This window comes from Terrapene carolina, unplaced genomic scaffold (genome assembly GCF_002925995.2).
Source record: "Terrapene carolina triunguis isolate 2854851 unplaced genomic scaffold, T_m_triunguis-2.0 Scaffold66, whole genome shotgun sequence".
Lineage (NCBI taxonomy): Eukaryota > Metazoa > Chordata > Testudines > Emydidae > Terrapene > Terrapene triunguis.
The window spans coordinates 28,522,627-28,547,039 of NW_020664417.1; the positions used below are offsets into that span (position 1 = coordinate 28,522,627).

At 40.2% G+C, this 24,413-nt stretch overlaps 1 protein-coding gene across 2 annotated transcripts in view; it reads right to left on the reverse strand.

Annotated features, from left to right (window-relative positions):
* Positions 1–24,413, reverse strand: part of FSTL5 (follistatin like 5) — a 529,446-nt gene that overhangs the window by 112,122 nt on the left and 392,911 nt on the right. For both annotated transcript variants that reach the window (XM_024211556.2, XM_024211555.2), the window contains exon 7: positions 4,983–5,103. In XM_024211556.2, coding sequence (XP_024067324.2) covers positions 4,983–5,103 — 121 coding nt within the window. The remainder of the gene's footprint in view (positions 1–4,982; positions 5,104–24,413) is intronic.

The window sequence follows — 24,413 nt, forward strand, 5'->3', positions numbered from 1 at the left end:
AACAAGGAGCAATGGTCTCAAGTTGCAGTGGGGGAGGTCTAGGTTGGATATTAGGAAACACTATTTCACTAGGAGGGTGGTGAAGCACTGGAATGCGTTACCTAGGGAGGTGGTGGAGTCTCCTTCCTTGGAGGTTTTTAAGGCCCGGCTTGACAAAGCCTTGGCTGGGATGATTTAGTTGGGAATTGGTCCTGCTTTGAGCAGGGGGTTGGACTAGATGACCTCCTGAGGTCCCTTCCAAACCTGATATTCTATGATTCTATGAATACAGGGCCCCAGTCATGCCCTGTCAATTACACAGAGAATAGCTACAATATTGGGCCCATAACGTGTAGTGACAGATCTACCTACTGTATGCTGGCAACATAATTTAGCTTGATTTCACCAGAGAAAACTGAGTGTGGACCCATGGAAATATTTTGATGAAAGGGATCAATCCTATGCTCAACAGCAAGAATTTAAATTCTCTCTTATTAGGATTATCTAATGATTCTGTAACACTTTGACAATGTAAAGTGTTATATAAATGCAAAGAATTAATTAGTAAAATAATTATTTCTGCACCAGCATTGTTTTGTGATGAGTTGTCTATTTACCATATGTATGAGAAAAGGCTTAAAATAATTAATTTTCACTCAAAACATTCTTTACGTAAAAAAGTAAAGAATGTATTCTGTCCATAAAATGCAACTTTTTATGCAGTGATTATCGTATTTTTAAATAAGGGCTTCACTGATTTTGTTTTTAACACTTAATGCCAATTCAGAAATATGCCAAAGTGTAAAATACTTTTTTTTAAATGTTTAAGGTTTGGGCAAACTGGTGAATGCAAAATATATAGAAAACACTTCTGAGAAAATATGGATTAACATACCTGTGTGTTGCAAAAGTGCTTAAAATCTAATTAAAGTGTCTTCAAAGTACCCTCATGCTAGATGTTAAGATCAACTAAGCCTCACTATCTCATTAATCTTCTTTTGACTCTTCTGTTAGACAAGTGTCATTATATTAATTAGTTATTATCCTAGCCTATCAGTACTGACTATCTTGTCTCTCTCTAGGAACATTACAGTTTAGATGTACAGATGTAATCTATGGAAGTGCTGTTCATTTGACCAGAGCATTCAACTTAATGTTTTTCATCCCATTTAACTACAACATACAAATTCTAATGGTTTAATCAGCATGCACTTTCATTTGATAATGCTACAACAGAAACAAAATAATTGTGTAACAGTGTCTTCAAATATACAATACTCTTGCTATTACATTAACTACATAGTGAGACAGTTCACGTATATAATATGATGATACACCAACCTAGGCATTAAATGCCCATCAGGAATTATTTTAACCTGATCCTAGATCTGACAGGCTAAAGAAAAACAGTATCCAAACTTGTGAGAGAAGGGGTCACTCCAGTACTGATTCTTAGAGCAGCAGCTGTCAGGGCAGAGAAAATACGGACTAGTCAATTTGTTTGGGTTGCTTTAAATAATCTGATAGTGACATGTAGTAGCACAGGCAGCTATTGCCTTCAGCACCATGTACGTTTACAATATGCTCCGAATGACTAACAAACAGTAACAGTAATACGCTGATGGACATATCCTGCAACTGCAAGAATGTGTACAAAAATCAGTATTTCAGCTGTGGGTGTTTTATTGTGTAAGCACCCGTTCTGAAAGAAAAGTGCTTTTCTGAAGATAGCCAAGAAAAGCATGAAATGGTTTCCATCTCTAGTATCCTGCATTTCTTATGGCCTGATTATCAGAAGTGTTGAGCACCAACAAATCATACTAAAGTCAAAAGTGTTGAAGAAGTTACTTCTCATTCTTTCCTTGTGCACTCTCTGCCTATCTGTTGTATCCACCTGTTGTCTCTTGTTTTAGTTCTTTAGGACAGGGACCATCTCTTTGTTATATTCATGTACAGTGCCTGGCACAATGAGACTAGGGCTTCTAGGCACCACAGCAATATAAATAATAAACAACAATAGCAGCAGCAACAAAGCAGGTGCTCAGTACTTTGATAATCAGGCCATTGATGTATAATTTTTAGGAAGAATTTAGCATTGCTTACTCAGGCAAAGCTTGCACATACTTCAACAGGAGTTTTGCCTGAGTAAGGAGTGCTAAATTGGATCCAAATGCCATACATTAAGAACTGCATAACACTATTAATTGTGCTATAGTAACACCCAAAAAAGCCCCTCAGGATAGGGTCCCTATTCTGCTAAGCACTATGCAAACACATAGAAGACATGGTCCCTGCCCCACTAAGCTTATAGCTGAATCTGAAACAAGACATAAGAAGTGGTGGGGGAAGAGGATGACGATAAGGGTAATACTAATATGTCCATGTAGTTATATAGCCTTGCTATATGTTCAAATTTCAGGTTTTATATTTATCTTTAAATAAATATCAGCTGTCTCTATTTCCTCCTCAGTTTAGCCAGAGTTAATTGGCTGGCTTCTTGTTGGCATCAAAGCTTGAGGAGAGATTTGAAGGAGGAGGGTTAGTGCTTTTATGCATTACTTCAGGAAGGGCATTCAACCTGCAACAGGCTGCATGGAAGAAAATACAGAGACACTTGTGGAAGATATGGACAAATAGGCATTCAAGGCTGACAGCATTGAAGGAACAGAGGGAATGGGAAGACAATGTGAGAGTGAATAATCATGAAGAGACTAAGTTAGGGCAATAACAAGAATCTTGAATTTGATGTGATGGAGAAAGTGGAGTTACCAGGGGAATACAAAGGTGGAGGTGGTGGATGTAGTCACATTGAAGGGCAAGGAAATGGTGTATTTTTTATGGATGAACAAAAATGTGGATATCAGGGAGGCCAGTGAGAAGATTTTAGTTATCAAGGGAGGAAATAATGAGAGCATGGATGAGAATCACAGATGTCTGGACAGAGAGGAAAGGACATATTGTAGAGTTGAAAGAAGTAGTGTCAGGGAGTGGACACATGTTTAATGGATCTGAACAGACAGACTGGGAGTGTCAAAGTTGACAAGAATTTGGGTCTAGCTAACAAGGAGAACAGTAGTGGTACCAACAGTAACAAAAACTGGGAGAATGGAGTAGACTTCAGCAGAAAGATAAGGAGTTTTTGGCTGCTGGCCAGACATCTAGGGCCAGATTACAGAGAAAGAGACTTTAAAATCTTTAATCCTGACCAAAAATATTGGATTGGATGAAGAATATTAAAATTGGTAGTGGAAAGGTAAATATCATCATAAACATGGAAATTGAAGCCATGAGCACAGACAAAAAAGTCTTTCAAAGAAATGATAAAACAGAAAAGGAGAGGGAGGCATGGACTGAGCCCCATGAGTATCCCCATGAATGACTGCACCACAACTAAAGGGGGGCAGAATTTGTCTGGGCTTACCCAAAGAAGGCAGCTCTGCTTGGGGGGAGGGAGGAGGAAGAGGGAGGACAATGACTCCCCCCTGCCTCCCCTCCCCCAGGAATGTGCATAAAGGAACGAAACCTGGGTGGGGCAAGTCTCTATGTCCAAGCAGCGAGGAAGCCAACACCCACCCTCCCTCCCCTAGTGGATGCGAATGGCAGGCTGGTTTAGGACCTGTTGTGGGCACTACGCTAGTCACCCCTTTTAAAGGGGGACTGGGAAGGAATTTTTCCGCACCACCAGAATTGGCTTCGGTGGAGTGTGGTTTTTTCGCCTTCCTCACAGCAGGTGTGAGGATGAACCTTTTCTGGTGAATAGAAAAGGTGGTAGGCCATATGTCGCAACTTATTTTGTAATATTGGGTGGATATTCAGTGCAGGTACTCCATAGGGAGCGCAGCCAGTGACCAGATAAATGGCCTGCTAAAGGATTTAAAAGGAGGTCCCCGATAAAGAAACAGAACGGGGAAGGGGGTTCGGGGACTCCTATGATTGGTACAGCAGGGAGCCAACCCCCTCCATTCTCATAGCCCTCCTAAACCCTCTTACGAGGCTGGTGGATAGTAAGGTCCAAGCCATGGATCGGCTGGGGGACCTGGATGGAAACAAAGGTGAAAGCCCCGGAGAATTGATTTAAATAAGCATGGATTTGCCTGCACTGTACACTTTATCTGTCAGGTAGTCCCAGACATCTATATAATAAAGTTGTGGCCTGATTAAAACCCATAAAAAGTCTCCTGTCCTTCTTGCAGTATACTCAGACAACAGTCTAACAGAGGTGGAGGATGACCACTCAAAAATAACTTGAAAGAACAACCTGAGAGGTGGGAGGAGAACGAGAAGAGGACAGTGTCTTGCAAGCCAAAGGAAGGGCAGATGTTAAGGATACTATTACTGATTCCAGTTGAGGTTCTCACTGAGTAAGGAATACAGGAATGGGGCTTTATATGCTGACAAAGGCTTTGAACATTTTGGACTAGATTTTCAAAACCAGAAGCCTAAATTTGGACTTCAAAACCCACAATTAGGCACCTAAACAGATGCTTTGATCTCTAAAAAAATAGAGAAGCCAATGATTCTCATGGAGATTAATTGAAGCTCAACACTTAAGGCTTTTAATTTTAAAAACAAAATGTGGGTTTTTTTGCAATTTGTATTATACTTAATATTTTTGCAGAGAAATAGAGCTGCAAACACATTTTTTCACAGATTGTACAGTATAATGTTTATGTTGCTATTTAAAGTTACTTTTTTTCATAAATACCTATTGTACAAATAGCATAGTAATAATGTGCATTAACAATATTAAGAGAAAAATGTTTGGTTTTGTATTATTCTTTTTAATAAGTATTATTTATGTAGGATCACTAAATACTGTGATTATATTTTGTTTTCCTGCAATCTTATATACAGAAGGAAAGCTATTGATGAAAACATATTGCCTGCTCTATCTACTACTGTATTCAGCTGTAATATAAAGTTAAATAACTGAAAAAAAAAACAAATACCAAATAATATCCAGAGTCTGCCCTATGACTGGCAATTAGAACATCTTTCCTTACCATTTACTTGGACAATATGAGTCTGATGGAGATTATCATAGCCATCGGCATAGCAGCTGTAATTTCCCATGTGAGTTGTGGTAACCTTAGTAATGTACAAGGACCCATCATCTCCAAAATCCTACAGGGAAAGATTAAAAACAAGGTGATCATAATTACTTCAGCAGCACTACAATAATTGTGTTCTTCACCTTGGCAACAGAGCTGATGCAACTATCAAACATCTACATTTCAAACCAGAATATGCTGAAGAAAATTGAGTAACTCCAGATAGGCATTGGTGGTATACATAAGAGCAGACTTTGGTGTTAATATTTTATCTATAGCTTTGCTTTTGTGTGTGCCTTCCCTGCCCTGCAGTTCATCTTAAGTAAAAGGAAATACCACTTTTCTCTTTGTAACTCATTAAACCTCAAAATTAGAGTTAGTATACTTTTTATTGCATCTAATTTTTTACATTTAATTATGGTAGTTATGGGGGAGAGGTTAGTATTGCCTCTATCTGTTCACATGGGGAAAAAACCATCAATCACTGTCCAATGTATGTAATGTTTTAAAGTAACAAACTAAATAACATGTTGCAGGAATAAGATTATATTTACCCTTGGACATGAGCTATTATACAGAAAAGAAGTTTATTTTTCATGAAGTTTGCTCTCACTGTTAAATTACATCTTCTAGTTCCACTTTAATTAGTGGACAGGTTCCACAGGATTAGGACACAGGCTGGAAATCAGAAGCCCTAGGTTTGGTTCCCTACTGCCAAGGTCTCACCGTATACAAGTCACTACTTTTCTATTCCTTAGTTTCCCCATCTGCAAAATGGTGATGACAATATTTACTTTTCATTATAAAGTGATGTGAAATCTTTGGAATAAAAGTGCCAAGTTTAAAACATTAGTTTTAGTAACAAGCTATAACCTCAAATTTACAAAAAGAGGTTATCAGTTATGACAATTATTTGACAGATTTATAACAATGTAACTATTGAAACATATTCAAGTTTTCCTTGTTATGTTTCATGTCTTCAAAGATTGATAACTTTAACATAAAAGTCATATTCCTCTCTATGTTCTTCATATGTCCCATGGATTTTAAGGCACTGAATAAAAAGCCAGCTAGGTCTGTATTGTTCTATTAATTAACATGATTTATTTTGGCAAAAATATTTCTTGACCTTTTTTTTTAATTTTGGTAATGCAGTGTATGTTTTTGTGCTGCACTGATAAAGTGATTATGTTCCTTTTTTGTGTATTTAGAGAAAGAGAGGGAACATATTTTCATAAAACACTAAGTTAATTTGAACTAAAAATTTACATATTAAAATGCCTAACTGCTTGTTACCTAGTAGCATATGTGGTTGTTTTGTATTTGTATTATTCTCCAAGATAGCTTCTGATATGTCATTCAGCACCAAGAAATACAATGGAAATTAAATTAGAGTACAGAAAATTTTGAAAAAATTGTATTCCTTCCATTTTCCCAAATACAACAAAGACTTTCAAAGCCTAGAAAGCTGCAACAACAGAAGACAATATGGGTCAGTGGGACTACAGCAATCTTTCCTAAAGCAATCAAGAGTTGAAAGGTTTGAATGTACATCTATAGAAAACCAAGTATCAAATAGGCCTCTGATTGACTAGAACTGTGCTAAACACAAAGCAGCCACTGATAAATGAACTTGTATGCCTCATTAGGGTCAAGGACATTGTCACAAAAGCAATACATTTGTAAACATTAATTTTCAAACTAGGAAGAGTTATTGGGCCAGATTCTCAGCTCCACTTGTGCACCACTTAAGTGGGTGCAAAGTGGACATATTTGGGCTGCAACTGTCTAATGGTGCTGGGTAATTCTCATAAAACCAGTTAGGGTGACTCCAATATCAATTGTCCCCACTTCTTGTCATCGGAAGAATATGCTTGGCAGGGCATACCTCCATTCCACTCTTTCAATACTCAGTTGGCATATGGCCCACTTACATCAGGATTGGGCTAAGACCCTTGAGAATCAGGAAGCAGTAACCTGATGAATCTCCATCTCCCCCCTGTGCTGAGTTTATTTCAGTGTTGGAGAGAATCTCTGGCCCATCTTCTTTAATGGATTTTTGGCATTGTGTGTGAGGGGGAAGGGGATATTTTAAGAGACGTGGAGGAGAATAGCTTACCGAGAGTTCCTGCAAGATGCTGCAATGACAAGTTTAGAGCTGTCTATGGGAGGCAAAAGTATCAAACCAGCTATTTTGTTTAATCACGGAGGAGACTGAATCTTCATTCTCATTAATGACAGGTAAATGCTGATACCATGATTGCTCTCTTAAAAATCCAGTTCAGATGACAGGACATTAGAGTGCCATAAAAAATGCACTTAAAGTACACTGTATGCCACCCCAGAGAGAAATCAAAAGCAGATGATACCAGAACAAAAGCAAGTTCTAGTACATCAATCAATCAATGGCAATTATTGACTAGTATAAGAGCTGATCAAAGAGAGACAATTATGTAATGAAGAGCTAGGTGCTATTATTGCTGTTAGTCATTGTATATAGAGTACAATGACAGTCCAAATTGCCCATTTTCAGAAGCATCTATTACAGTAATTACGAGAGGTATTAACATTTTTAGTTCAATCTTAGGGTTTTGTTTGTGTAGCAAGAGCTGTGCGTCCAGTGACCAGGATGACTTTTTTCTAAACTGCATCTAGTCATGACATGCAATTATTACTCTTGGATGTGACGCACATTGTCATTTGTGCCTTTGTATTTGAAGATTAGATTATTGTTTGATATTATATATAGGGCTATAATTTACTTCTACTTGAAAACTGAAAGTGGTGTAGAAGACAGTGTCCCACTTGTCACTTTATGTATCTTGCTATGAGTACATGACTCTAGTACTCAGTAATCTGCATTGGCTGCTTGTTGATTTCCAGGAATTTAGGAAACGGGTTCAAGCTGTATGGCATATGGGTGACTATAATATTACTGATACCAGATATGCCATGCAAGGTATCACCGGAAAAGTTATGATTTGCTAAATATGGTGAGCTTATTTATATGTATATATCATCTCTGTATCATGAGTTATAAATATGTGTGGTATATTGATATCTCAAACTTGTGCTGTGCGTCTAGGTGACACCCCCAGAAAGACAGGCATCAGCACTCTCCAGCCTGCTTGATGGCCCAACAAGAGCAAATCAGCTGTACAATAAACCCATTGAGAGAAGCCAGAGGCTATGCCTATGAGTCAGCAGGACTTTTAGGGACATGCCTAGGGACAGGGGATTCCAAATACTTTTCAATGCCCATGTGCTGTGAGCATGTGTTTGGGACAAAGGATGTACAAGCCACATGGCAGAGAATATAAAAAGGCAGCTGCATCACCAGACATACCAGGATCTCCATGTGGAAGATACACTGATACCCAGTAAGCTAGACATTTATAGTCTATTTATTGTTTTAACACATCTTTTTCTCTGAACTACTTTGGTTCCAATTAAATAATACTTTGCTTTAAGAAGATTGACAGGTCACTGGTTACCACTGTCATTGCTCTTGGAGGGAAGAGGACTGCAAGTATTTAACCTAAGTCAGGACTGTGGAGGTAATCACAACTGATAAACAGGGCACTGCAGCCCAGGGTCTGGGCTGAGAGTGAGACAATCATGTGACTCCATCCTGAGAGACAGGTGGAAGCTTGAGGCTCAATACCTGAGAGGGGATGCACTTGAAGAGACTAGCAAGGGTCAGAGGTGCAGTTTTCACTTGACTGTTTTCTGCTATTACTGACCTTTCCTTCCTTCCCTCTAGTCTAACTATTATCCTCCTTTCACTCCTGACTGTCTTCACCCACACCTACCTATACAGCAAGCTGACACCAACCCATCCCCCTACCAGTTCAGACATCACCCATGTCCCCAGGGTTTCCTCCCACTGCTCAGAAGCTTCCTCCCAGGTAAAAATATCTCCCTTCCCACAGCTCAGAATTCCTCCCCACATATTTTCTACCCAGCTGCCCAAAGCTCAGGGCAAACCCTGCATCTCTCCCCAGAGCTCAGAAACCCCTGGCTTTCACACACACCTGCCCCAAGCTCAGAAACCATCTATGTACAAGGTCAGAAAACCTCTGTTCAGGTGCAGAGGTCTTCCCCATACTTCCTAACCCAACCTCAAACTCAGAATTCTAGATCCACAGAAACAGGATGGGAGAGGAAAACTGAATTATTGGTTCTTAGCCTCTGAATGATAGCACAGCAAACTCCATCTTTGCTTCTCATGCACAATCACCACACAGGCAAAAAGTAGGCTCTCACTCAGTTACACCTCTGGAACTCCAGTGGGGTTTGATGAAAAAGGGATTAGCAAATATGGATAAGCGTATATTATTTGACCTGTAGAATCTTTGGTACTAGTGATGATCCATGAGAAGGAAAGGACCCTGCATGCCTCTCAGAGCCCAGGTGAGTTTGTAGGACTGGTAGTTAAGGGGGGGGAAATTGTGTGTGTGTGTAAATTGTGCATATTTAATGTGACACACAAACAAAAAATTAATTCTGTTTTAGAGTACTTTTCAGAGTAGAACCAGGCTTTAAAAAGGTGTCCGCTCCCTGTGCTCTCACTTTTTTTTTTTATTTTTTTATTGGGTTTTGGCTTTTTTTTTTTTTTTTTTTTTTGGTAATTACCTGTATATTTTGCTGTGTTGTGCACTTTACTTCAATAGCCGGTCTGTCTAGTTTCCCCCCTCCCCCCTTTTAGTCTGGGATTTGTTGCTTTCTGCTAAAATATAGGCCTTCCAATAATCTTTTTTTCCTCATCTGTCACAGTCCTGGTCCTTTGAGGTAAGAAATGCTTCCGGGGTTCACTGGAATACGATGGGTTCCGTGTTTGGTTTTGATAGGTTAGAGATTTTGTGCACAGAGATTTAGCACAGAGTTACTTGGAGTCAGCTGATCCTTGTTGCCAAATGTAGTTTGTTTTTTTTGTTTTTGTCATGAATGAAAGAAAAAAACATTAGAAGTGTTTAAATATGCAACATATCCTTTTAGCAAGACCTTACCAGAGGACCTCCTTTCTTCATTACATAGAGTATGTTCTCTGTGAACATTCACAGTTGAACGTTACTAGTAAGGCTGGCCAGAAAACAGGAATTCTGTAATTTTGACATTTGTTTTCATTCCAATGCAGAATGAAAACACAACCGTTCAAAAATTTATGGGGGGGGGGGAACCTCACAAGAGAACCACCTCAGAACAGCCGATAGCCCTGTGGTTTAGGGCACTCACCTGAGGTATGGGTGCCCCAGGTTCAAGTCCGTCCTGTGAATCAGGCAGAACAAGGACTTGAACCTGGTGTTCCATATCCAAAGTGCTCTGATCACTTGGCTATTGTGGGGTATGTCTTTCACTCAAAATTCTATACTGTATCTGAGAAACTGTCCTAATAAAATTTTCATTGAAAACAATGCATTTCTGTGAAACATTTCAGTTTCAACAACCTGACATGTTTTAATAGGAAAAATATTGAAACATTTTGATTAGCTCTAGTTGCTAGTGAAAGTCTGCAATGCATTCTGTAGTTCATTGGACCGGAGTCTCCAGCTCTAAAGCAGATTATAGAGAGACATCATTGGAGTGAAATTCATACATTACTGTAATATGACTCAGGCTGCTGCCATCCAAAATAGGCCGGAGCACCTGCTTGAGTTTAAGCAAGAACACATAGCTTAAGCAGTTTTATATTCTCTGGTTAGTAGTTGCCTTAAGCCACTATATAATTGGCTACTATAACTTTTGTAAAACTTAGAATGATTTTTACTCACATGGTATCTGTATCCAAGGAAAGAAAATTCCTACATTAAACTCAGAGCTGGAGCTCCTCAAAAACGTGCCTATTGTGCTGATCAGTTTAACTCTGCCCTTCAGTGTATTTTAATCACTTGAAGCAATGTCAGGAAGTTCACCGATATCATAGACCCTCTCCTATCCCCACTGTTCCAGGAAAATGTGACTTCTGTTTTAAACATGGAGATGACAAGCTATTCTACCCTAATTTGTCATACTCTGTATGCATGTACTTAAAATTCATATTGAGTAAAAGATAAATATTCTAGAAGTAACCAAACAGCACTGAATAAAGGACACAGCTTTATGTAATGATCACTGATTAGTTTTGACTGTGCACATTGTCTTATTTCCTGAGTGTGCCACTCAATTAATAGGTCTTTTCATTATTATTTCGTGTGAGATAATGTTATATTTATGAAGAAACTACATCTTAGAATTTAGCATTCAGCTGGATTATTCGAGCAGACAAAACTTGGTTTGTCAGCAGAAAATCTCTCCAGACAAACTTTGAGGTTTGATACTTATATTCTTTATCTCTTGCTTGGCTCTGTGAAGTAATAAACCCCTTTGACTAATATTTTCTCCTTGCTAGCTTGCTCCATATTATCAAGGAGTGGCTGTTTAACTAAATGGAAGCAGTGGGTATCTTCAAAAGAGCCATAACAGAGGGAGAGGAGTAGAAAACAGGCTGTTCTTTCCTACTGCTTATACACTATGGCTAAATCAATCACATGATTTAATTTTACTGGGACTGTGCCATTTTTCCATATGATATCCCAGGAACTTCTTTTGGGACACATGAAATATCCCAGTTTTTCATATCATCAGTCAAAATGGTGTGGGTTTTTTTTTTTTTTTTTTTTTTTTTAATATGTAAGTACAAAATAAATGTTCATGGCATATTATTAAACCAAGTAGAATTTTCCCTGTGTTACCAGAAAAAAAAATTATTTGCTCTGAAAAAACAAACAGATGTCACTGTTGAGTCAGAAGCTGGTAATAGTAACCTCAGCACACATGAGGGGTGGGCAGGGAAGAGGGGGAACCATTCTATTATCTTTTAAAGAGAATTTAAGGTTTTGTGACCTGAAAAAAAAAGTTGTTACAAAAGTTTCCCGATTTTTGAATCTGAAAATATTGTCATCTTAAGCATAGAGTGTGCATGGTAACCCTTCTGAAATATAAACTATTAGAACTTCTAAAATTAAATTTATAATCTCTTTCATTATTTTTATCACACAAAAGGATTGTGAAATTCAACTGTTATTTTGGAAATCATGATTCTTAAAAGGCCTTGTATACTGCTAAGAGACTTGGCATTTAAGCATGTGTGTGATGAATATCAATTAAAGGGATGCTATTAAACTAAAAAAAATATGTTTACAATCAATTTTCACTTATGTTACTGACAATAGAAACCTAAAGTGATATTTGTTTTCAAATTGGTTGTGTTATCTTCTTTAGATTTTCAGTTTGTTTTCATGTGCAAATCCCTAGGCAGATGGAAGAAGTTTGTGAACACTTCCTGGTCCTTGATTACGTGTGGCTCTAGAAGCAACTGGCTTCCACCTTATACAATAAAGAGGAAGTGTTTATAAAGAAAGCAATTTAACTCCAATCTGTGTGTAAATTATGTATAAATTTCATTATATTATTAAACTCTTGTTATATTAATTTCTTAAAGTGTATTTATGGTTTCTATATTTCCTATTTGCCCTCACAAACTCTGATCCTTTTCCTCAGTTACAAAACACCACCTTAGTTCAAAAACAAACAAAAAAGAAGAAACCATCAGTGGCTTTCCCCCTCTCATTCCATCCTGCCAAATCTCCCCCTGCAAAGATACCACAGGCAACACCCACAAGATGTCCTCCAGTATCTCCTCACACAATATACAATATTCTAGAATTTTTGCAGAGGTGGCATGCATCAGAGATTCAGAAACAATCTCCTGCAGACATACAGCATTTCAAATAGGGAGGTGTTAACATATGGCATGTTGGAGGGCTGGCATGGCACAATATGTAGGAGGGCTCTTGGCCTGGTTCTTTATCTCTCTCAACCTGAGGGGTTAAGTTCTCTTAATCTTCCATGACTTCTCCAAGAGCAACTCCTTTTCTTATAAGAAGTCCTGAAGATAGTAGCAACACAGAACTGAAGTGCTCCAAAATGAGCTGTTATGAGTTAGGCTGGCTCCATGTGCATATGCACACTTCTATACTGGTATTTGTTGTGGCCTGTGTTAGGAAAATCAAATTAATCACCATGGTTCCCAGTGGCCATAAAATATGATTTCATGGATTACAAATGACATCAAAACATTAACCTGGCATGTGTACCTGCTTTCTAAAACTCCACATTTTGGAGCAAAAATAATGAAAAGAGGAAACATACAGAAAAAAAAAAAAAAGATGGCTCACAGGATATAGTTTCAGACATTATTTTGAAATAGAAAATTTGAGTTATGTATTAGCATAAACACAAAACAAATTAATATTTCTATAATATTCTACAAATCTGGGCCTAAACCTACAGGAAATTGTGTCAAACCAACCTGATAGCTTTCTTTGACAGGATAACAAGCCCTGTGGATGGGGGGGCGGGGAGAAGTGGTAGACATGGTGTATCTTGACTTTAGTAAAGCTTTTGATACTGTCCCGCATGACCTTCTCATAAATAAAACAGGGAAATGCAACCTAGAGGGAGCTACTATAAGGTGGGTGCAAAACTGGTTGGAAAACCATTCCCAGAGCATAATCGTCAGTGGTTCAGAGTCATCTGGAAGGGCATAATGAGTGGGGTCCTGCAGGGATCAGTTCTGGGTCCAGTTCTGTTCAATATTTTCATCAATGATTTAGATAATGGCATAGAGAGTACACTTATAAAGTTTGCGGACAATACCCAGCTGGGAGGGGTAGCGAGTGCTTTGAAGGATAGGATTATAATTCAAAATGATCTAGACAAACGGGAGAAATGGTCTGAAGTAAATAGGATGACATTCAATAAGGACAAATGCAAAGTACTCCATTTAGGAAGGAACAATCAGTTGCACATATACAAAATGGGAGATGACTGCCTAGGATGGAGTACTGAGGAAAGGGATCTGGGGTAATAGTGGACCACACGCTAAAAAAAAGCAAACATCATTCTGGGATCTATTAGCAGGAGTGTTGTAAGCAAAACACGAGAAGTAATTCTTCCGCTCTACTCTGCTCTGATTAGGTCTCAACTGGAGTATTGTGTCCAGTTCTGGGCACCACATTTCAGAAAGGATGCGGACAAACTGGAGAGAGTCCAGAGAAGAGCAGCAAAAATGATTAAAGGGCTAGAAAACATGACCTATGAGGGAAGACTGAAAACATTGGGTTTGTTTAGTCTGGAAAAGAAAAAGAAGACTGAGAGGGGACGTGATAAACTGTTTTCAAGTATGTAAAATGTTATTACAAAGAAGAGGAAGAAAAATAGTTTTTCTTAACCTCTGAGGATAGGACAAGAAGCAATGGGCTTAAATTGCAGCAAAAGAGATTTAGATTGGACATTAGGAAAAACTTCCTAACTGTCAAGGTGGTTAAGCGCTGGAATAAATAGCCTAGGGAGGTTGTGAAATCTCCATCATTGGAGATTTTAAAGAGCAGGTTAGACAAACACCTGTCAGGAATGGTCTAGATCAGTGGTTCTCAAACTTTTTTTTTTTTTTGCAGACCACTTGAACATTGCTGAGCGTCTTGGAAGACCACTTAATTTTTCCAAATGTTGTTTGTATCATTAGCTAACTATTGTAAAGAGCTTTGGATAAAAGCGCTATATACAAAAACCTTTAATAATTAATGGTTTTTTTTTGTTCTGCAAATGAAAGCACACAACTCATATTTTAATACCAATAGGTTTATCTTTCTAATACAATGGATGTGCCCTCTCTCCCCTGCCGCGGCAGCCCTTGAGCTGGGGCAGGGAAGGAGGGGGGTCTCTTCCCGGCAGCCGCAGCCCTGAAGCTGAGGAAGGTCACTTCTTTCTCTGGCCACATCAGAACTGCATGTCCCAAATTCCCCGCACCCCCTCTTTTCACCCCACTGCCCCTTCCCACCTACCCCTTATTCTCCCCAAGGCCACCACCTCACCTTCCATGTGCATCTTCTCCAGGGCCCAGCCACCTAATTAGTGGAGCCACGCCTGCATGGCTCCACTAATTAGGTGAATGGCCCTTCATTCTCTCGTGTGCGGCCGCCCAGATGCGCACCTTAGAGAGAACTATCCGCAGACCACAGTTTGAGAACCTCTGGTCTAGATAATTAGTCCTGCCACTAGTGCAGGGGACTGGATTAGATGACCTCTTGAGGTCCCTTCCAGTTCTATGATTCTATGAAAGCAAATCTACCTATAAACATCATAGGGATCATACATTATCTGCTCTCTCTCAAAGAGCACTTGCTGAACATATATAACTCCAGCTGAAATCAATGGGATCTGAGAAGGCTCAGCAAGTCTGAGAACTGGCAGACAAACTTTCTGTTACTCTAAATGAGTGAACCCCATTTAAATTGATTGAGCTGTGTCTGTTTATACCAGCAGAGGATTTGGCCTTAACGCCTGCCTCCCTCTTCACAAGTCTGAGTATACAATAGGGATTGAAGTTTTATGCAAGAGATAAATAAATGGCAACAGCTATTGCCCGCTGCTGTTTTATGCTGCAAATATCCACCAGCTCTGTGCTCTCCAAATGCTGCAGACAGAGTTAGGGCTGGTATTTGGCTCTGGCTGGCTGGGGGAAAGTATCACTTGCTCAGGACTGAAGAGTTGGAGATATCACTGAAACCCCTCTAAGAAAGTAATGATAAATCCAACAGATCTCGTAGCACCATCACTAACCAGGGGAAGAAGCGGGTAGAATAGTCAGCCCCTGCACATTAACAGAGAAGGGGACTCTCCTTCTTGCAACACTTCTCACTGAAGTGTGCTAAGGCCCATCCCTTCTGAATCAATGATGAAAAGAGACATGAAAATAGAAGTTGGATGGCATATATTGGGAGACATGGTTATGACATTTGAATCCCAATTTAGAATACTGACTCTTGAAGGCCATCTAGTGGAGAGTTTATTGGGTTGTGACATCACCAAGTGTGACAAATTACTTTTTTGGACAATCAAATCTCCACTTTATGCCCCAAAATGACTTCTTTTTACTAAAATGTCTGAGTTCTCTGATAGTGCGGCTCCTTATGAGATGGTTCCCCCAGTATGCTTTGAGCATATTTTCCCCATTAGACAGATTTAACAACTGCTCATGTACTGTTTCAACATTTCTCTGTAATAATTACTCCATCCTCATAATCATAAAAGATAAGTTAAGCTAGTATCAATTTAACACAGCATGTTCCATATGAATTCTGGAAAAATATAACCCTAAGTGAAAAGCTGTACTAAAGCTTTCCCATCATTTTCATCCTCAGCATGCCACCTATTACAATAGAAGGAATGCATTCTGTCTGTAGCCATGACTTAAGAAACCAGCCACTTCTGAAACCTTTTATATCAAGTTCTGTTTAACTGAAACTGTTTAGAAAAAGACTTTGGGTTGAATCCTCAGCTAAAGTAAATCAGTATCACTTTATTCAAATCAATGAAGCTGCACTGATTTACATCACTTGAGGACCTGGCACTTTCTTCATTCTGAATATGTCAACCTTTACTCTTGCAAGGTGATCTTTATGTTCTAGTTGTACAGGATCCAGGGGGCTTCTTATGCAGTAATAGCACTATTCATTGTAGATAAAGATGGCAGAATATGGCCCTCAGTGAGCTTGCTTAATTTCAATGAGTCTATATCCCCAAACACCATAATATGTCACTTGGTATCTCTTCTGAGTGCATCCTGTCACCAATTCACCATTTCACTAGTCAACTACATCACCTTTTGGTTTTTTTTTTTTTTGTTTTGGTTTTTTACCTAGGTGTGGTTGAGACTATTTCACTATTGGGTTTTATTCTTTCATTTGCAGTTACCGTTTAACTACTTAATTCTACATATTTCTAAATAAAGTAACCTGTATTCTGGGGTTGCTTTCAGGTTTGAGCACAGCTCCACTGAAAGTGCTCCATCAATTCACAAATAATGAACTATGGTTCGTACACAGGGTATATATTTTTTTCTTTTATATCTCTTTCCATGCATAATAGTGTAACAGTCTGAGAACTGCTAATAACTTTCGGCTGAAACCCTATCCTAGCACTGTTCTCTTTCCTTCAGTCACATCCTTTTTTCCCTGCTACTCCAGGAACAGGACAAGGAGGGTAAATGGCATAAAAGTCCCATATTCTGAGGTAATTTCCCCTCAGTCAGTGACACTCGATTTAAAGCCAAACACTGGAGAATGCACACAATGCATAACCTGATCCTATAAGTATAACTTTAGTATCCTAATACTTCACATTCAGTAACACAAGAACATATGCTAAAAAAACCCCAACTGTACCAGTTCAAATTGTCCTAATGAGAATGAGTTCACCTTTCATTGATGTTGCAAATAAATGTTAAAAGCATTATTTTTTCCTTGAAGCTCTGCTAAATGTACACTGCTATTCTACTGTTAATACCATTAGCCCTTAACATTGCTGCATTAGAAGTAGCTTGTTGTTATCTATTGTAGGTGTCTTTAATATTACTTTTATTTCAACCACTTTGCTCTAAAAGCCACACTTAAAGAGCTTGTTATAGCTGTTTAAGTATATTTCTTTTGACTATTATGGAAACATTATTTGGGGGTCAGATTTAACTCCATCTGTGCAAACCCTTTCCCTTATGATGGAAGTAATTTACAATTTTAGAGTGAAGGGTTGAAAGTATATTTTTGTTCCTTTAAGATGCTATAGGTAACGGCTTTATCCCTCCCCCCCGCCCCTTGTATTATACCAAATTTATCTGGTTGCATGTTTAGGAGCTTACAAAATTCCACATAAAATACAAAAATGAGCCTTAAAACCTATGTTACTGAAATCTTCATCCATCCACATTTCCAAAACTGTCAGAAACCCTATGTCTGTAAATACATATGCATCTTTCAGCTTTACACAGGCAACAAAAGCTCTGTGAGCAAAATCTGCATTTTATTACTGGGGAACAACACTACCCTGCACAGATATGATAAAACACCCAAAGGACAATAAAATACCCTGCCAAACATATACCTTTCCTTCAAGTATGTTACAATCAATGCAGATATTTGAGAGCCACCTCAAAGCTGTGTCTTATGTTATCCTCCTTGCATCTAGAATGCACAAGAAGGCTACTCTTTTTATTTTTTGCTTGTTTTTAACATTGTATTTATACATTGGAAAGTTTTGGCAATTCTGATGGTTCCTTTGCCGTTTGTTACAATAGAATTCAAAGTGTCCGAGTGGCTCAAAATCGGCACTGTGTTTTCAGGTCTTTTCACTTGAATTCAAAGTCTACGATATTTCTAAAAAGCACAAAAGAGGGCAAGTCAGTTTCACCACAACAGAATTTGCAAATGTTAATGGCAGGACAGGGGAAAGGGAGCCTGCTGACCACAGTGCCCTGAGTGGTTCCCTCTGGGTTCAGGTGGGGAACAGGGAGACCCTGAGTTATCCTCTGCACACTTGGCATTGAAAGAGAAAGAGAAAAGAGAAAAGAAAAACAATTATTGCGGTAATGCTGGGTGACAAACTTGAAAGATAACTGCTTTTATGACATCTCTTACCCAGTTTGGATTCAGGAAGATCAAATAAGCTTCTTACACACTTTTGGGTACTCATCTGAACCTAAGCACAGAAGATTTGTCTACCATCATTTAGTCATTGCCCACCATACCTCAAAACAGTTGCTAGTTTGACATTAAGAAAGTATCTGATGCTTAGAAAATGGGAAAAAAGAATTGTGAATTATCAGCTATTGTGATACAAAGTGGGCTGCTCCCAACATGTAGGTCTACAGAATTAGATAGGAAATCTCAGAAGAATAGCTTCTCCTATTGTAGTCCAGATCTTTTGCTTAATATCCCAAATGGAACAAAAAGATTTAAAAAAAAATCAAAAATAATTACACCTACTAGCCTTAAATCAAAATGATTCAGCTCTTTAATTTTGCGGAACACTGGAAAATAATTTTGGGGAACATGAAAGACTCTTATTTGAACGTATTTGCCTATTCCTAGCTCTTCTAGTCATATGCAGCAGCCACACATCATCTCCTAACAACAACATAGTGCTAGCAGTAACTGTTGCATTTCTTGTCAGGATTAACAACAGATTGCCATTTCGGCAGTTCATTATAACAAAATGATATAAATATGTATAAAATGATTTGAAGACCACTTGTTTTTTAGAAAGATCCTATATGAAGGATAGGAAAAGAATATAGACTAACATATACGCAAGTGCGTGCACACACACACACACACACACACACACACGAGTGACATATTCTTCCCATTATTTTCCTTAGTTCCCAGCCTATGGTTAAAGCAAAGTGGTAAAAGATGACACATTTGTTCTAGCTGCTTCATTTTAGCTAGGGCTTATCCCAACTTAACATACTTTACACTCTTTCTTTTTTGTTAAATAAATTATTTCTGAAAACAGCTTAACTCCAGTCAATCTAAACTAAGAATTTAGCATCAGCTGCAGTACAGCAAGTAGAATGAATTAGTACACAAATTCATAGAGAATGATGAATTACACAAATTAAAAACTGGAAGTTTAGAGAAGCTAAGCATTTATGTTTAATGCCAGTTTTAGTTAGAGACAAACTGCATATCTAGACATTGCCTTTCTCAGATCTCTAGCACAATGTAAAATTCTATTCAGATTAATCTTATATCATGAGAAAAACTTTACTGTGCAAGATCACTTCTATTACAGAAGTGGAAGAAAAGACCTTTCAGTTCCATTGGCAGCACCTGCAACACTTTTATTGTAACTATTGAAAGCAATTACGTAGGAATGACTCAATTTTTTTCTTCTACCAGTAAGGGTCATAAAGGTGGCCTCTTTAAAAATGGCTTTTGTACTTCACTCTGATATTGTGTTCTGAACAGGCAAGATGTAGGCTATTAAAGGAGGGCAGAGCCTGGGGTGGGGTACAAACTGTTGATTACTGTGTTGGACAAGTTGTCTTCACAAAAAGGATTCAGCAACTACATGGCATTGGCAGAAGTCACTGGTTGGAGCTGAATCTAAACTAGTGACATCTTTTCTTTTACCAAATGATGTTAAACCAAGATGTTATCAAGAAATTAAATAACTCTACCAATAACCTATTATGCCTTACCTTGCCCAGTTGCATCTGTATTCCCACATTCTGCAAAAGCTTAAAAAAGAATCCCCCCTCCCCCGCATCCCCCCTCTCCCCCCCTCCCCCCCCCACAAACCTTCAGGACACAGCACAACAGATTTTGACCATTCTGGACCAAAGGAAATGTAAATTCCAAAACCACAGGGAATGCTATGCTGACAGTTTCCTTACTTTCACACACAGCCAGCGATCTTCAGCTCAAGCATCTCAGCTATTTTATGGTAGCATTACACAGGGAGTGGAGAAGGCAGGTTATCTTTCAAGTAGGCAGGTCCTAGGAAATTTAGGGCTTATCTGTTGACATCAGCACCTTATTCTCTACTCAGAAGGCAACTCATAACCAGTGTTGATCACAGAAATCTCGTGTCCAGTACTGCCAGCAAGAATCCCATCAAGGCAGATCAAAAGTGCAGGGAGCTTCATTGCACATAAGCTTTAGCTTCCAAATAGATTTCAGGTGTATCCTTATTCCATATCTAACTGCAGTAGCTTGATCCTGAAGTAACAAGGGCCTGGTTGTTTCTACACTCTATGGCCAATAAAACATTTCTGTTCCTTCTCTCTCATACTGCTTTTTATTTTGCCTGATCTTATACCTATGTGATGGAAATTAGTGAGGAAATTACCCATTTACTAGTGTCCCATGGGCAGCAGGTATCATAGGCTGGGGGAGGCTGTGCCTCCCCAAACAGCCTGGCATGGCCCCATCCACACTCCACCCCCAGGCTCCCTTCTGCAGTTCCCAGCGCTCTGCACTGGTCCAAGCTGGCTGAGGCTGGCCGGCTGGCCTGCTTGCTATGGGACTCAGAGCAGCTGGCACTGGGGCCATGCTGCCTGTCCAGTGCTCGGACCAAGCAGCTTGGCTGGCCGGCGCTCCGGGGGTGGGGGAGCTGGCCGTCCGGCATTCCAGGGTTCGCACCAGGGCTTGGGACACTGTGCACCGGGGCTAAAGGCACTGCTGCCAAGCTGGCCACCTGGCACACTTGGAAAGACATTGTTTGGAAATGGCCGTTCCTTTCAATCTTTCCGCCATTGATAGGCATAGGTATGGCAACCATCCGAAAAGGTTTAGTTCTGTCCAGGTAAAAGGCTAATGCTCGCCTGAAGTCCAATCTGCTCCTTCTGATTGTTGTGTGGTTTTGGAAAGAAGCATGGAATGTGGATTGGTTGATTTAGATAGAAAGAGGATGGTACTTTGGGTGAGAATTTTGGGAGTGGACGTAAGGTAAACTTATCTTTATGAAGTATTGTGTATGGGGGGGAATGCCATGAGCACACCAATTTAAAATTTCATCGATAAATGAATATAAGAACATAAATAAAATTAAATAAATAAATGTTCTTAAATGAATATAAGAGCATGTTACCATTGGTTCAAATGGTAATCTAATAAGGGAGCAGAGTACTAGGCCGGGGTCCCAAACAGGAGTGGGATCCTGTAAGGATATGTAAGGATAAAGATTTTGGAGGCCCTTCAGGAATCTTTTCAAGAGTGAGTGACTAAAAATGGAGTGATCCTCCATACCAGGGTGAAAAGCAGTGATGGCAGTTAAGTGTACTGGTGGAGCTGGTGGATAATCCTGATTCTTTACGATGTAAAACATAATCTAGGATGAGCGGTAAGGGAAAGTTCATTGCGTTGACATGATTGGCAGTGCACCAGGATTGGAATCTTGTCCATTTTTGGAGATAAGTGTGTCAAGTTGTGTCACATCTCCTAGTCAAGAGTATCTCTTTTACTGCCTCTGAATTGGTCATCTCTGAATCATGATGCCATGGGAGAGCCATGTCTTCAGATGGAGTAGCTGTTGATTGGGATTGAGGATTCAACTCCCATCTTGAGAGAGGAGTTGTGGAATTGGCCTCAGAATGATAGGAGAACATAACACCATGTGAATCAGGTAAGTATACCAGATATGTCACGGCCATGTTGGAGCTATAAGGTCCCCTTGCATCTTGTGGAGTACTCTGAACAGAAGGTGAAAGGAAGAGAAAGTGAAGAGTGGCGGGGTATCTCATGTGAGGAGGAAAGTGTCTTCCAGGGGTCTGAGGCCTAGGCCAGCTCTCGAGTAGAATTGAGGACAATGGGTGTTCTCCAGTGTGGTGAAGAGATCTATCGTGGGGAATCCCCAGCAGCTGAATATGTGGTGTAGGGCTTGTGCATCCAGCTACCACTTGTGGTCATGGGAGAATCTGCTCAATGAGTCTGCTCTGGTGGCTAGGGAGGCATGCAGCTGAGATGCTGATGTCATGCTGATGATGGATACACCAGTTCCATAATTTCAGCACCTCCTATTATACAGAGTGGGATCTGACTCCGCCTTGCCTGTTGATGTGGAACATGCAGGCAATATTGTCCGTTGTAACTCTTAAAGTGTGATGTCAGATCAATGGTAGAAAATGTCAGCAAGTATTGTGGACCTCCCCATGTCCACAGGTATTTTGGACCTAGGAGGTTAATGTGCAGGGTGGATTCAGTTAAGGACCATCTATCTGCCCTGCACTGGATGGGTCTGGAGGTGTGCTCCCCAACCAATTAAGGAGGCATCAGTTGTTAATATCATTGACGGTGCTGGTTGAATGAAATGGACTCCGACAGACATTTTTGGGTTTAGTCCACCAGCATCATGAATTGGTGACCTTGATAGGCATGGATAGTAGCCTGTGAAGGCTGTGTCTGAGAGGTACATAAATTATACATAGGCATAACTGGAGGCAGCGCATGTGCAACCATGCATACTTTACCACTAATGTGGCTGCCACCATTTGGCCAAATAGCTGGAGAGACATCCTGGCTGAGGTCTGGGGACAAGTCCTCACTGTGGATATGAGATCAACTATTGCTGCAAATCTGCGAAGAGGGAGGAAAGCTCTGGTTTGTATGGTTTTCAACTGTTCCCCAATAAACTCTAGGTATTGCACCAGTGACAATGCTGATTTTTCTAGGTTTATGTGAAGTCCAAGGCTTGAAAAGAGGTCCATTGTCAGTTATATAGTGTGAAGGGCATCAGGTTCGAATGGGGCCTTGAGGAGACCATCATCTAAGTATGGACATATGACGATGCCCTTTTTGCATATGTAGGCAGCCAGTACCTCAAGGAATTTGGAGAATATCTGGGGGGCTGTAGAAAGTCCAAACGGCAGTACCCTGATTGGCAGTGGTCCATGTTAAATTGGAGGAACCGTCTGTAGGCAGGATATATTGTGATATGAAAACCTGTGTCTTATAAGTCGAGGGCTGAGAAGCAGTCCTCCTGTTCCAGTACAGGGATAATGGTTGATAGAGTAACCATCTTGAAATGCTGCAGTTTGACAAACTTGTTGAGGTTTTCTATAGAGCCCCGCAAATCCACAGGTATCTGCTTTATATTTGTGGACCATTTCTGTGGATACCAGCACAGATGCAGATACAAATTTTGTATCCGTGCAGGGCTCTGACAATAAGAGCAGGTGGGCAGCTGTGAGGAACCACGGCACGGATCCTCCACCTGCCCTGGGCAGAGGGACTGGGGGACAGGGACAGGGGCCGTGGGCTGCTCGGGCCCCACACCCAGGAAAGGTGGAGGGTCTGCCGGGGCTCCACACAGCTGCCCGCCCAGCTCTTACTGTGGCAGGGGTGCAGCCCTGAGGTGCCCCCCTGGCCAGAGCCGGGTCAGGGAGAGCCGCACTGGCAGCTGTGGAGAGCCTGGGTCCCTCCACCTGCCCTGGGCGGGGGGTTGGGACACTGGGCGGAGGGCTGGGCGGAGGGTCTCCTTACAGCTACCAGTGCGTCTCTACCAGATCAGGCTCTAGGGGAGCAGTATTGGAGCCTCAGTTCGGCCCCTGGTGTAGAACCCTGCAAATCCACAGATCATTTATGCGGATCAGATGCGGATACACATTTGTGTTTCTGCACAGGGCTCTATTTTTGTAGCTCTAGGATCAGTCTCCACCCTCAGATTTCTGTTGGATCAGAAAATAATGTAAGTACAAACCCTTCCCTCTGTGTTGGGATGGGACCGGTCCTATGGCTCCCAGTTGCAGAAGGTGGTTTATTTCTTCTCATAGAATGTGTTTGTGATAAGGGTCCCTGAGAACGGACAGAGAGAAAGGGTAGTTTGTTGGAATAGATAGGAATGGGATGGAGTATCCTTCTTTGATGATCTCTAGGACCCACTTGTCCAAGGTAATTAGCCACCATCATGGATAAAAAGGGGCTAAATGGTCACCAACACGTGGGATATTGGAGATGGTTGTAGTAACTGTAGCGGGGGGAAGCTTCTCAGACTCAAGGAAACCTT